The following is a 15,901-nucleotide window of genomic DNA, read 5'->3' as shown; positions in this document are numbered from 1 at the left end:
ACCAAATTTCATGCCTGTGAAAATTTGATTTCAAGAGAAATTAAACCTTTATAATGGCTCTCCAGGTGTGAAAATGTGAAAATTCTGCCAAAAATTATTTACAGACTTAATTGTGGGTCCCAAATAACAAATAAATAAATTCTGAACAAAATCTGAAACAGTGGAAGAACAATACTGTCAGAAATGACATGGATGGACCCTACTGGTCAGCAAAGGGATGCGGTCTACTTGACTATCTCCTTTCTTTATAAAGAAAAGTAAACAATCATAATGTTTAGTGTCTTCATGGGAGCAAAACAGTCTGCTGTGCATTTTAATAATGCTTGTATGCTTTTAACTAACCTGACAGCCAGATTTTGGACTAGTTGAAGTCTGATAAGGTTTGTCTTCTGAGCAACAGACCATATCACTGTGGAATACTTCAAATGATATAACAGATGATTTATTACAATTTTCCATCACTAAAGGAATGACTTTTTTTTTCTGGCAACAGCTATAATTTCCCATTTTCTTAATGACATTGTCAATATTCTCAGACCACAAAGGATCATATTTCAGTCTAATTCAAAGTAATTTGATAGGATTGACTTTTTTTTAACTTTGAGCCCTGTATTCAGAGATGCAGTCAATGGTTAGAGTCTCCTTTGGGACTGACAGGTTAAACCTGTCTCATTTAAACCTCTGATATCTATGGTCTGGTTTTCTCATTGCTATTGATGTGTGTGGTGTCATCATGTCAAGATCTAGAGTGCTCTCTAAGGTCTTCAGAAAAAAAGATTGTGGATGCTTGTGAGCCCAGCAATAGATTTAGAAAGACTCTATATTGTTTGAAAACAATCATTCAACTGTCAGGATAACCATGTACAAGAGGTCAATATTTCAAACAACTGCCCACTTGTGCAGGACAGCAAATTCAACCCATGAGGAGGCTGACTGATGGAAAAAGAGAAGTCTCCTAGAACTCCAGATTATCACCAGTCACAGGCAACTATCTGTAGCTGTTAATGTCTGAATGCTGCTTCTACAATTAGAAAGAGATTTTGCAAACCTGACCGGCACGGGAGGCATGCCAGGAAAAACCTTTACCGTCCAAAAAGAACATTAGAGCAAAACTGCAGTGTGCCAGTGAACATACAGGCAACGAGCAGGTCTTTTGGAATAGTGCGCTTTGATCAGACAAATCCAGATTTGTTTGACCACAGTAACCTGTTTTTGGAGCAGACCAAAGAAAGCTTCTCAGGAGAAAACCTCAGACCACCTGTGAAGCATGATGGTGGAAATGTTGCAGCTTGCAATCACTGATTCAGCTGAATTCTGCACATCATCAAAGAGTGATTGAAGACAATGTGAGGCCATCTGTCTGAAAGTTGAACAGCAGGACCTTTCAAAAGGACAATGCTCCTTAGCACACAAGCAAAACCACCAAGGAGTGACTCAAAAATAAGAACTGGAGAGCTGTGGAGTAGTCAAGAAAAAAAACAAAACAAGGCACAGGCTTGAATCCCATTGAAATGCTGTGTGGGGTTTTGAAACAGACAGAACATGCCAGAAAAACTTCCACACATCTTGCAACTGAAGGAATTTTGCATTGAAGGCTGGTCAAAAACAGAATCAGAAATGGTGGACAATTATTCAAAATGTCAACAAGCAGTTATTTCAGCTGACGGAGGAAATTCAAGCTTCTGATGCCAAGGTTGTATTGACTTTATCCAAAGAAAACATATTTAAAAAGCAAAATTTTTCTTGTGGTGTTCAAGCTGATCATCTTGCAGACACTATTTCAGAGAGGATCAGATGGTTTTTGTCCAAATGTGTCAAAAAATGCAAACAATTGCTGCTTATTTTTTCACTACTGAAAACAGACGTGAAAATAGTTTAAAAAAAATTAAAAAAAAGAAAGAAAAATCCTGAGAGTAAACAGAATGTATAGATTGTTGTTGTTTGGCCTTCAGTAAAGGAAGCTGCACACACAGATATACAGTACATGTGTGTGCTGTTTCCTTTATGGTAGTCTCTTTGTGCTGTGCAGCAGGGAGACCACAGGTTTGTTCAGGCCGGGCCCATTTTAAACTCTGTGTTTTCTCCTTCCCCAGCTCTCCCAGCTCCGCGGGAGAGACAAGAAGTTCACCTTGCTCCATGCCCTTGTGGAGCAGATCATGTTGCATGAACCGTGCTTGGCCTCTTTTACCCAAGAGTTGGCAGAATTTGAAACTGTCCCTGGAGGTATTTGCTCGTCAAGATTTGATCAAAACCAAAGGAACGAAAAAAATCTGTGTCGTACTTTTCAGTTGAGGCTTGTTAAGTGAAACGTGTATTTTCTGTCTTTCCCTCCTTTTATCCCCCTTTCTTGGACAGCTTCCATCAAAGGCTTGACCGCAGAGGTAGATGGTGAGTAGATCACATTTTACTACAGTGTCCAAATTTGCTGAGATCACTGTAATATTGACCCTCCTTTTTGTGCCAACGAAGTTATTTGTGAGAAGGTGTGATAGCAACATTTACTTTGTGTAATTGTAATTCCAGTATACTTTGTTGAAACACTCGTTGTCTAGGGAATGTAGGGTCTCAATCCAATATATGGTCTATATAGGATGACTTACAAACAGTTGCCACAGGCACAAATAAAACACTCCACATGATCACACAGGAGGCAGCATCAGATTTAAAGCAGCTACTTGCTTCAGCGCTCAAATATCATGGATGATAACCAAGATGTGTGTGTCTCCTCAGTCCTGAAGAATGAGCTGCAGAAAGTCATTCAGTACAGAAAAAACTCCAAGAAGAGAAACCCTGGAGCTCATCACCTGAACTTCTGCAAAGACCTGAAGGTGAAGTAGCAAACCCTTTGATTAGTACTTATTTATGCAATCATTTAAAGGTACACTGCGGAGTCATCTTGTAAACAGCAGTATTGATTACATTCAGTGCTTCTCAGCCCCATTCATTGTTTGCAACCTGTGTTGTTTACATCAGCCTGTGGTCATCTTTTCATCTCCTCTTTCATTTGCACATAGATGCTTTTTACAGCCCATTACAACAACCCACTGCTGACAGGTGGAGATTCACAAAAAAGCTTCATAGATATCAGAATCAGAGAAGGTTTTATCGCCAGGTAGGCTTTCACATACGAGGAATCTGTCTTGGTGTTTTAGTGCAAATCACTACACAGTAACCCACATTCAAAAAATGTTGCCAGTCAGTAGACAGTAAGTGTTTGAGACAGTGTTTTCTAAGCTTGTTGCAAATCAGCTTTAGATGCCCAAAATTTTTCAGCACCATATTTATTCAACTTAGTGCGATATTTACCAAAGCTAAAGATGTAAATAATACTGATCTGCTAAGAATTTTGCACACCAGGGAACAATTACAGCACAAACTAAAGTGTTTTCGGTGGCTGAGGGCGGAATATTGCTTAAAATGAACACACCTTCACAACTCTAAGTGCGTATTTATCCATCAAGATGGAGACTTTAAGTGAGGAAATCATTCATTAGCATAATGTCATCCGCTTAGCCATCTGTGATTGAATGGGCCATGAAGAGTATGGGAGATTTTTGGTAAAACTTTCAAACTCCTTTGACTAAATCATCTCTGCAAACAGGTACAAAAGGTACAGCTGGTGTTCCTGGCTGCTTCAATCATGTTACAGCGATGTCAAACACGTTAAGTCAGATAAACATGCAGAAAGACAGAACTGTAAAGCCGTGGGAACAATAGCAGATTGTTACAGTCCTGGTCTTTCATTTCATGTTGTGGTTCTGAGCAGACAACTCTGATAAAGCAGCATTATAATGAACCTTTAAATTTGCATCTCTTTCAGTCACTGTTTCTACCCACCCAATCGCTCCCTGTGTGTGTGTGTGTGTGTGTGTGTGTGTGTGTGTGTGTGTGTGTGTGTGTGTGTGTGTGTGTTGGCTAAGCAGTGCTACAGCTCCACTCCTGCTTTTCTCTCAGGTTAACTTTGTGACAAAATTAAATGAGGTGAAGTAGCATTCTCTTACTTTTTGCACCTTTACACAAGAATGTGTTGACATACATATTGGATGAGATCCAACAAATGCACACACTCTATGGCAGTGCCGCTTTGTTTCTATTTTATTTCTGCCCCACCTTGGTCCTTGATTAACCAAGACTAACACATCAGAACTACTGAGGATCTATAAAAAGCCTGCAAATATATTGCTAACTGTGCTTGAATTATCCTGATAAACTCTGAAGCAATAAGCCACTAGTGGTCAAAAGCTGAAAAATGTACCCTGAAAGATCTTGTATTTCAACAAGTTACTGCAAGTCTCAAATGTGCACTTCAGGTTTTCGCTCAAAATACTGCACAGGTCATTAATTCTATCACGCTTATAATACCTTTGGTTTTAGGCCAGTTCCAAATCATCTGTTTCAGTGTCTGTAGCTTCTGTTTCTAAAGAGGCCTGCAGGCTCACCTCTCTCTGCATCTGTTCTGTTTAATGGTCCAATCCCAATCTCACAAACTTTGACTCACTCACTACCGTTAAGTGTGTGAGTGCTTGGCTCTGTCCCATTCTCAAAGAGAACTTTCCAACACTATTTTGCACTCGTTCTGTGAGTTCGCATATCTGCAGACTTTCCTTTTTCTTTGCACTAGTTTTTTGCTAGAATGTTGACATATATACGAGTGTTTAGCAAAAAGTTACAAGAATTTAGCCATGAAAATCAAAAACTGTACCTGTAAAACTCTGCCTTGACAGTCTGACTCTGGAGGATTAATTCTTAGTGGACAACCGCATGAATTTTAATGAAAACAACGAGCATGACACCCCTTGTCCCAATTTGGAAACTGTAGCACTTCCACTGTGAAAACTGTTTGTACTTCTCTTGGTGGTAGCTGCAGACCCACCTGCCATCACCAGTGATGATCCTCCACACAAAAGGTGGACCATTTAGCTGCTGACTAACAAGGAATGCGATATTTGCTCTCAGTCTCTGAATTTTTTTTAATCAAATCTGGTTGTCCATGGTTGATTAATAGATGTTCACAGCTTTACTGACTTTTGGTAGCTTACTAAAAAGTCTAATCAATGTAATGTCACAAACAAGGGGTGATCGACTGAGCAGCTGATCAAACTGGAATTGAATAGCAAATCCAAATTTCCAAGCCATGTGTGCTGTCATAATTTTGTGTTGCATTCCTCTTTTCTAGAAAAAAACAAAACAAAAAAAAATATTTTGGCCCCTGTGAACTCGCACTCAGGATTTAGTGCCTAGACCTTGTGGCCAATTCATGCTTTCAACATACGCATGCCCACAAGGATAAACATGATGTAAAGCTCCTCTTTCACCCAAGTTTGTTTACCACGCTAAATTTGTGACCATGCAGATTCTCCGCACTGCAAGATCATTCACTGGACATGTGCCAGATAAAGAAATGGTGCTCAAGACATGTATGAGAAAAAAAAATCAATTTGTCCTGCAAAAATTTGTAAATCATCATGAAAAATGCTGTAATTTGTCAGTTGCAGTTGGACTTCAGAGGAGCTTTGATTTGTTCATACTTTCATACGAAAGAGCCTAAATGCAGTGGGAAGTTCTAAATTCTCCAGAGGTCCTGTGCTGTTTGCCCACTGTCCTTGCCACACGTCAGGAATAATCACCGTGCTGCTACTAGCTGCTATACCCCATCACAGGAAGACTTACAGAAAAAAGCACAAGTGTTCTTCTATATTCAATATGCAGGACAATGCGAATGCCTGGGTAGACTGACGCATACCTATTGTAGTGTGAAAACAGCTGCGTGCATCCGCTGTCACAGTCTATATTGGTTTGTGTACATGAATTGAGAAAGCATGAATTGGCCTTCAGGGTAGAGTCTGAGATTGGGTACACTGAGGAGCTGAGCAGATCTCAAAAAAGAAGGAGGAGGCAGGTGTAGGCGGAGCTTATCCTGTTCTGACATCACAATAGGCTGCAAATGTGAACAGCTCGTTTTCAGAGACACTTTCTGATCAGCGGAGAAAGACAATAAACAAGGGGATGGTCTTGTCTCATATTTCTTCATATCTTTTGCATAATATCCCTTTAATGATGTACGTGTGTTCCTTTTTGGTAAATAATTAACATAATCATCATCTTAGTAATATCCCCAATTTCTACAGAAAGGTTTTCCAAATAATAAATTGTCTATTTTTCTGAGAAAATACTCCATTTTCATAAAAATCAATTTAACTGTGTTAGAGTGATGATTGTCCAAGCTCATTGCTTTTTTTTTGTACACACAGACTGCTATTGAAAAATACAACGCAGATCTCTCAGCACTGACGAAGACGTGTGAGGAGATGAAGAAACTCTACTCTGTCATACTGGTAATCCTTGAGTTATTATTTCAATATCTCTTTTGTATGGCTTCAAAGATGGATGGTCTCCTTTTCTGGTACTGTCTAGATGGCCCTCTTCAATTATTTGTCATCTTATCTCCCCATCTTACAGTGGGAGACTACATATATTTCAAAGGAGGAAGCCCACAAGGTTACTTCTTTTGCTCCTGGTGTCCTTGAGGACTTATACAAGTATATATTGCATCTCCTGTACAGTTTATAGCTATGGATGATCTTGACAACATTTAAAGCCTACCACAACTGATTTGCAGGTTTGAAATATGCTACGCTATCTCCTTTGGATAATATCTTGAGGATTACTAAAAAATTGTCACGGAAGCCGGAAAGTGTGAGAGACAAGTTCATCCCAACCCTTAATGTGCAATGTCACATAAATGAATGCTCTACAGAAGATTAAAAGCTGTTCGCTCACCCCTGGTGAGTTTTTTTAAAAAGCAAAGAAGCATACCACAACATTTTTGTGGTTTATAGCTTGCATGGTTCATACTGTGTTTGTTGTGCATTTTGTGACATCTTATTTGAAAAATATCTGTAAAAAGGTACATTCCTTCAAAACTGGACTATTTGGGATTGATGATATGGACTGAATGTAGTGATATCCTTAAATGAGTTTTGTCTGAGAACTGCATTTGCCGTTAAGCTTTTGTCTTGGCACGGGATCTCTCATAAAGAAAACTCCTCTGTCACACATATCATCAGATTTAGTGGAGGCGCTGGTCCCTGCGTATTCTTTCATCACACTGTCCATAAAGGAGAACATTTTCTTCGCTCACTAACCTGGTTAGATTAGGTTTAAAGAGCTCAATCCTACTCTGGACATCTTAACAGGTGCTATGTCTTTTGTTTTTATGGAGTCCACCACCAAAAGCAATCAATACAAAAGTAGTGCCTATTTTCTCATCTTTCCCATATCTCTATGGACAATCCATCATCATAGAGGGTCCACTTACCCTTCCTGCTGTATTTGAGCGCTGAGATATGATAGCATTAGCTGTGAGCTTTAGGCCTGGTAGGGAATTGTGTTATACTAGACCCACAATTAGATTCCTGTGCACTCCAATGATTCGTACTGGAGTAAACAAAGGGGGACCTTCAGCATCTCTTTCATCTATTTCTTTGCAACTAGCGTAGATTTAAAAACAGAAATCCGAAAGGGATAATTTGTGGCTTTTACATATTCAGATCTTCATGTTAGAATTAACATTATGGGAAAGATCCGTATTTGCTTCCTTGCCAAAAGTTGGATGACATGTATATTTGTATGGTAAACAGAAAGCTTCAGCCAGCAGATCGTTAGCTTCGCTTAGCACAAAGACAGAAAACAAACAAAACAAACTTGACTGGCTGAAGCCACTTCATCTGGCCAAACAGCTGGACACAAACTCTGGAATGCAAGTTCCAGATAAATATTGCTTCTCCTAGATTTTCGTTCTAAGTCCTCACACTTGTCAGACAGCAGTAATAGTTTGGAGCAGTTACAATGTCTGTACGAGCTGCATGGTGCAAGCAGCATGCTAGCACAGTAGCAACCTTGGTCTTGGGCCTGTTTATACACAAATTGTGTCCAGGCACACCAGTGAATGTAGGTCACCTGTGTTTTGGAACTACTTGCAGTCTAACACACAATCACAGAAGTTACATGAGTAAAACGGAAGAAATTAGACTTGTAGACTGTGAAAATTCACTTTTGATGGCGGTTCTGTGTGTGAATTAAACATGAGATGTTACAGCACTTGTGTAGACGGCTGGATTGATAAAAATAGAAGTGTGTCTGTTCTGTAGGATTCATGAGGGATGAATGAGTGAAAAGTGCTTCTGAAACTTCCCGTGAGGTCTCGCCTTAACAGAGCCCACGGGTGGTGCTCATCCTTGGACAACTGGCTGCCTGCCCCTCCAAGCTCATAAGAGCTCTGGTCATGAGAACTTAATCAATGTCATAAAGTTTCTATAGATTTTTCCAGTTAAAGTAATTGTAGAGTGCAGCTCAGAAACCAATGAGCCAGTTTTCCTGCAAATATCACCTTTCTCGGAGGCAGGCCGCTCCCTGTCAGGAGGGTTAGCAGGTTAGCATCTAATTTGGGCAGCAGAGTCGGGTCAGTGGGAGACAAGGCCTCGGAGCAGCGTCCTCACGGTGGATCTGCATTTGATCGAGCAGAGAACACAGCTGGATCAAAAGTGCAGAAAGTGGGCTAAACTTGGAATAAAGCAAAACATCATACGCACGAACTGCTATCTGCTTCTAATTTAAACACAAAATCATGGAGAAATGAAGAAACGCGTCTCACATGCTGATGAGAAAATGTTCTTCCTCCAGCTCGAGCTTGTCATTTATTGTACAGATATTAGAATGGCGTCAGTCCTTTCATCTGAGGAAAGCACATACGCATATTTTTCAAAATGTGAAACTTTTAAAAAGGAACATCCTTAATAGATGAATCCAAGTTTATTTCAATATTAGCCTAATCTTTATAGATTGTAATATTATCTCCCTATTCTTAACATAAATCACTTCTCCAAGTAATATTAAAAATGGTCAGGTGGTGTAGTGGCTGTGGCCTTTTAAAGTTTAACAAGTTGACCTTTAACTGTAGTGTCTCCTTCAGGCCACGAATTATATTTTAATCACCAGGCACAGCTGCCAAAATGTTGCATCATTCCTGAATGTTTTTGTCAGAGTTGGAAATCTAAGTTGATATACATATTTGTGGGGATTGTTCATATCTTCTTAATTTGACTTTTTTCCCCTTCTCAGGCTATTCTCTGTATTCTTTAAAAATCTGAACAAGGTGCAGTCAAGCACTTTCCTTCCATGTTTTGCTGGAATCAGAACAACAGGATGGACATACTGCAGTTTGTACTTCACTGACCCACCTGCATCCCTATTCCTGTTATCCGATTTGACTGCATGCTCATATTGTGCATATAAAACATCTCAAAAGTACAATCAACCCCTTCAGGAGCATTAGAGAAAATGATTAAGGCTGACTGTGCTCTGGTGTATTGCGGGGAAGCAGCAGGTTAGGGAAAAAGCATCACACTTAGTCACATGTCACGGGGGAGGAAAGAAAGGAGAGAATTCCTAATGATGCCCTTGAATAGACAACATGGAAATTTATTAAACATAGAAGGAGCTCATGAAAAATTTGAAGCGTTGATTTTGCAGATGGCTTCTTTTTTTCTGTTAGTCTAGAGACCTGATTTTAGAAACCGTTCCAAGTGCTAAATAAAAGGAGACGTTGTATGTAACATGCTGTAACATCTCCTCTCTTATTTCTCCTTTTTTGATGGATTTTCAAAATGACTCAACACTAAAAGCTGACAGCTTCTGTGTGCCCCAATACCAGTCTTCATACAATACACATCTTTGATATACCATGTCAATAAGACATGATATAACAAAATCGATTCCTCCTCAGCAACTGCAGCTTTTAATCTTGCTTCTTCAAGCAAAAAGGTCGGTCCTGAACATGAAAGATGATTCAAATGGCTCTATTAGGTGGAATAAACATGTCAATGTCTAGTCTCATCGTTTTATTTGTATTTATAAAGTTAACAGCAGCTATACTATCATTATTTTTGATGTACGGACATTTTATGTGTGTATATAGTGCTTACAGGAATGCTAAAGAGAGGGGATTAAAGTATAGGATTAGTAATCTTGATTTATATTTTCAATTTTTAATACCTTCCATTTCTGACATTGGTGGATTCAGGATCGCAGTTTATGCATTTCTGATGCTAGTTTGGAGATAAAGGAGTTCTGAATAATCACATCTTTTTGATTTTACTTATTTTTTGTAGCTTAGCGTCAACCACCATGGTACGGTACACATGCAACCAACAGTCAATCTCATTATCCTTCTTATCCTCACTCGTTAAAATGAAAACACATCGATTCAAAGAGTAACACTCCCTTTATTTCTTCTAAAGCTTATTTGAAGTGTGCCTGTAAATTGGTTTTATTGGGTACAGCATGTGTTTGTAAAAATGCCCGGAAATGCTAAAAATGCTGGAAAACACAATGAAGCTAATCAAGTAACAGGCTGTGCAGGGGATCATTTAAAATGAGTAAAATATAAGGTCATTTGCCCCAGTTAATGTGTTATTTTGAGCATTCCTGGCAGAATGCTGGGAGAAGAGCATGCAAATGCACTAATCTGCACATCTGATGTGAGAGTGTAATATTTTGCAGAGAGAACAGCTGTTTATTAGCTAGCATCTCTCTTTTGCTACCAGGGACTTTGTGGAAAGCATCTTACACCTGTGCAAACATTTCAGAAATATCAGGGGACACATTAATACGAAGATAGTCACCGTCAGCTGTTACATGTTGAGCTTTTGGAAGAGGTAAGGGACATTTTACAGCCAGTGTAGGTATTATTCTGCAATTAATCTGTGACAAATTATCATTATTATGTAACAGTCGATTAACTTACCTTTTAAATTATATCTAAAACCTGTGCCATGAGAAACCTCTAAAAAAGAATATTCAAATGTGACTTTTAAAATGAAATTTAATTTGTCATTGTTCAATTTTTGCCCACTTTTAAATGAAGTGATACCATGGAATCATTCTTCATTCAGTCAGAGATGAGTCAAGGACTTTCTGAGTTACATTTTGGTAGGAGAGGCATTGCTCTTTCATGGAGCTCTCAGCTTGCAGCAACAAGGTTTCTTCTGAGAAAACGACTCCTCATCTATACAATTTCACATTACACATTGCATTATTATTCAGTCAACAATATCACAAACACAGCAGCTGTGCATGAGGTTGAGCTGGTACAGAGAGCTGCAGCAACAAGCAGAGTTGGCAAGAGAGCATCAGCACAGTAACAGTGATTAGTGTCGCTTATAATGGCCATGTCTTACACCTGCGTCGACATTATTAGCTGCTACCAGTCAGCTGATAGCCGCAAAGCTGTGAACAAGTGTGAAGCACGAATGATAAAAAAAATCAGCTAATGCAAACTGAATGAACCAGCAACCTGTAGAAAACTGCGATAAATCGAAAATGCCAAAACATATAAACCACTGAGAGGTGAAGTGAAAAATATTGATTGTGATGTTACTATGACACCAGTCAAGCGGTGAGATAAATTAGGGAGTACGTGTCAACAAAAAAACCCCCAAAAAACACTTCGGTGGGTTGTTGGTATATTCAGTATTGCGCAATACTGAGAATAAGAGTTTGTCCAGAATCTCTTAGAGAAGCACAAATATAAAAGGATTTATCCCAAGAGAAACTCAGAATTCCTTTTCATTGGACAGTATACATAGTTTTGTAAATTTATTTCTGTCATCAGTTTTCCCTAACATACAAGAAACTCTTAGTTGTACATTTCTTATACAGAAAGCAGTGTCCTTTCGCTGTAAATCCATTCCTCAGGAGGACCTCAAAGTCCTTATTTCTGACTAAAGTTGACTACAGTTCACTAAAGTTAAACAGTCACAGATCACTGAAACATTGTCCAGACTAACCAGGAAAAACACGTAAGCCCTTTGTTCTCTGAATACAAACACGAAAACAGCTGACCACTAAGATATGATTACCAGATGATTAACATATAAATAAATGCTAACCGAACATCCTGACTTTACTTTCACACAAGTGAACCATCAGTGGTTGTTGATGCGTCGGAAGCAGCAAAAATATGGGCAACATGAGGATCTGAGCGGCTTTGACATAGACCAAACTTTCATAGCTAGATGACTGGGTCAGAGCATCTCCACAGTTAAAGGTCTTGTGGGGTGTTGCTGGTATGCAGTGGTTAATACAGATCAACAGCTGTCCAAGGAAGGACAACCAGTGAACTGATCAAAGGGTCAGGGGCACCCAAGACTCATTGATGTACGTGGAGGAGTGAAGTCTGGCCTATACAGTCCGATCTCACAGAAACACTACTGTAGCACAAACTGCAACTCAGTATAGTACAGACTGTTACTCTGCCAAGGAAGGCAGTGGAGTTATGTGATGATCGGTGTACGTTTGTCCTTCTGTTAATCTGTGAGTGTCTGTGCGCAACATTACTCAAAAACGCACTAATGGATTTGGATGAAATTTTCAGGAAGAGCAGAAATGACACAAGGACCACCTCAGTCAGATTGCCCATACTGATCCCTGGCTCTACAACGGGCACATTAGCATCAGACCTAGACCATGGAGCAATGGAAGAAGTTGGCCTGGTCTGATGAATTTGTTTTTTTTTTTCATCATGTGGATCGCCGGGTATGTTGTTTATCAGGGAAAGAGATGGCAGAAGGATGCACTGTGGGAGGATGTTGTGATGTTCTGGGTGATATTCTTGTGGGAAACCTTGAGTTGTGGCGTTAATGTGAAAGTTACTTTGAAGCCTACCTACATATTATTGCAGATCTTGTATACCCTTCATGACAGTGGAGAGGTATTCCCTGTTGATATTGACCTCTTTCAGCAGGACAAAGCCCTGCTGCAAACATTGTTCGGGAATGATTGGAGGAACGTGAAAAAAGTTCAGAGTCTTGATTTGGCCTCTAAATTCCCCAGATCTCAATCTGACAAAGCATTTGTTGGATGGAAAAACAAACCAGATTCATGAGCTTCCCCTCAACTTCATGTCCTTCAGGCATCTTCTGCTAAGATCTGACACCACAGAACACCTTCAGAGATCTGTGAAGTCCAGACTTCAGCGACTCAGAGCTGTTTTGGCAGCATGAGAGGGAGCTACATAATATTAGGCGGGTGGTTTTAATGCTGTGGCTGATCGGGTAAATGATTTCACAGCAAAGCTTGCTTTTTATTAAGCTGAGTACACATTTCTCCACACAGACATATGTGACTTTGATTAAGCAGCTTGAAACTTGAACAAACTGTGGTTCTTTGGCTCTGCCATTGACTAAACCAACGGCATTATTTCTGCCTCCAGAGCAGATGTCTCCAGAAAGCCTCAATCTGTCCAAACCCACCGCAAGTAGCTATTTTGGCCATGAATATTTGATCAGAAAGGAATAATTCGAAATCCTGGGAACCATACTTGTTTGCTTTCTTGCTGGGAATAAGATGAGAAGATATATACCACTGTTACATCTCTGTGGCAAATATGAAGCTACAGCCAACATTCAGCTTAGCGTGTTGTCTTAGCTTAACATAAGGACTGGAAATAGGGAGAAAAAAGTAAGAAAACTGCCTAAAACATATAATGTCTTAAGACTTATATCTTACTTGGTTAATCCATGCAAAAAGTGAAACATGAAGATGGAATTACAACAGTTTAGCATTTTATGGGGGGTAATGTGTGAAACTCATCCCAAGTGTGTTGAAGGCTGGTTAATGTCATTAGTGTCATTAGTACATTGTGTATGTGTTTGTACGTACGAGGAACAGTTTGATGTCTGTGCTTCATCAGTTTGTTTGAGCAAAATCATATGAGACAATAAGAAAACATAGCATCTAATGGCTTTTTTAAAAAAATGTGTAAAGCATAATACAGAGCTAGAAAAGAGTCAGCAGCAGATCTTGACTCTGAACATCAGTCTGCACATTCAACTGCATGAAATAAGCCAATTAGTACACTTAGCCACAGTGACCTTTTCTGATAAAATTTGACTTGAGAATTACAAACATTTTTCTGTCAGTGACCCTTAACCACCTAGGTGTGAGTGTTAATTTGGCAGTACATAGTATAAGTGCACTCAAGGATCAGATTGCATGCTGAGGCAGTATATGAGGTAATTACATCAAAAGTCCATTGTTCAGAAGAATATGCACGACCCAGGCACCAATTTACTGATGAAAGTGAATGCAGAAATTAATTGTCAAACAATTTTTACTAGCACAAAGGTCTCCAGAAGTATAATTGGTATCATGCTAAAGTTATTAATTTTCATGTAGCTAATCCTGTTTTTTTTTTTTTTTTTATTTTGTCCAGGTTAAATTTGGAGAACCAGCAGACCAAGACTCTCAGGAGCTCTTTGGGCTGATCTGTCAGTTCATCCACGACTTCAAGAGGGCTCATGCTGAAACTGTATGATACTGGACAGAATACGTATTAGCGGCCACTGACACTGCTGTTTTATGATGTTTGTAAAATAAAATAAAAACGGATCCCATCTTTTTATTCACAACTCAAATGATTTAGATACAAAAATTTACTGTGGGATGTAGTATAATTCATATTTCAGTGAATAAAGATGATAGTAATGGAGGAATAAGATTATATGATCTTTTTTGGTATTGTTTTAATTGCCTGCATTGTTGTACAGACATTTTATTTTATAATGGGCAAACTGTATTGTGATCATGTTCCTGAATGACAGGCTGACGATGTCAGTGGAAATCAATTGTGTGAAAATAAAACTGATCAACATCCCGCGATTTCTTGTCAGCGTCTGGTTTGATTCGGTCTGGCTTTTTGTTTACTGACATGTGGTTTGAGACAAATCAGTAATGAAGCATTTGAAACCCCTCGGCTGTATGAAACACTCAGATGCTGAAGTGTGCTGCTAATACCCACAGCTCTCTGCTGGCAGAGGAACAAACTAGACAACACTTCAGAGGCCAGCTGAGGCGGGCGTTCTTTGGGTGTGTGATTATTTTGAACATTCAATCGTGCTTTGTTCGGGGACATTTCCTCTCCCGCCGCTCCGGGAGACGCTCCAAGGCCGCCTGTGATTCAGGTCCACATCTGCACTGAGGCAATGACATGATCAACAACACACACACAAAAAAAATCCCCTTCAAGAGGTAGAAAGGTCTTTTTAGTGCTGGTTAGAACTGATTTATGTGCTTTTGTGTGTCTGACATTTTAATCAGCTAACAGGAAAAAAAACTGTTTATAGTTATAGCTGTGAACCATAATGGAATAATGAATGAGACCCCTTACTGAGCAGGAGAAGTTGCCTCTTAAAGGAGAAACCGATGATTTTAATTAAAATTTTGTATCTGCAGAAACTGGTGACTCATTAGCAGGAAACATATACAACAATTTCATTATTGCTTCCTTCACAGAGCTTTATCCTATTACTTCGAATTTTGAATTCAGTCAAAATTGTAACTGGATGGACCATGACATTGTCTGTGTGCTGCTTTTGAAATTAAAAAGAGATAAGTGATCTAACATCGAGTGTACACAAAATCAACACTGAAAGCTACTTCAAATTACACAGGTTTCCACTTTCTCCTCCACTTGGGAATGAATTTATTTTAAAAGCGACATGAAATACAATATTTGTCTAATTGTTTACTTATTCTTTCATTCCCTCGCTGGACTATATTGCTCTACACTGCCTTTCAGCTACAGTTCTGCAGGTCATTACAGGTTTCACCTTTTGTTTAGTACTCCTGGAACTGCTGACTGTAGTTACAGTAGACATTACTGTCAAGGTCTGGTCAAAGGATTATAGTGATCTCCTTAATGTTTGTTACTGTGGTGACATGATGTAAAGGAATTTTAAAAGTCAGTACGGGCACATACCTTATGGAAATTAGTATGTAGTGCCATGTTGGACTGCATTTCTATTTTGGGCAGCTGGTTCTGAGTGCACTGCCTGCTTAATTG

General features: G+C 39.3%; 1 protein-coding gene across 1 annotated transcript in view; it reads left to right on the top strand.

The window, feature by feature from the left end:
• The window catches only part of LOC111566228 (uncharacterized), a 45,191-nt gene extending 30,473 nt beyond the window's left edge, over positions 1-14,718 (top strand). The window contains exons 13-17 of the mRNA XM_023266721.3: positions 2,094-2,223; positions 2,356-2,388; positions 2,731-2,828; positions 6,252-6,335; positions 14,273-14,718. Of these exons, the coding sequence (XP_023122489.1) occupies positions 2,094-2,223; positions 2,356-2,388; positions 2,731-2,828; positions 6,252-6,335; positions 14,273-14,374 (447 nt within the window). The 3' untranslated portion in view covers positions 14,375-14,718. The remainder of the gene's footprint in view (positions 1-2,093; positions 2,224-2,355; positions 2,389-2,730; positions 2,829-6,251; positions 6,336-14,272) is intronic.
• The last annotated feature ends 1,183 nt before the right edge of the window (positions 14,719-15,901 follow it).

This window comes from Amphiprion ocellaris, chromosome 8 (genome assembly GCF_022539595.1).
Source record: "Amphiprion ocellaris isolate individual 3 ecotype Okinawa chromosome 8, ASM2253959v1, whole genome shotgun sequence".
NCBI classification, from domain to species: domain Eukaryota; kingdom Metazoa; phylum Chordata; class Actinopteri; family Pomacentridae; genus Amphiprion; species Amphiprion ocellaris.
Note: the sequence above shows the minus strand (reverse complement) of the source record. Positions and strands in the feature narration are given on the sequence as shown.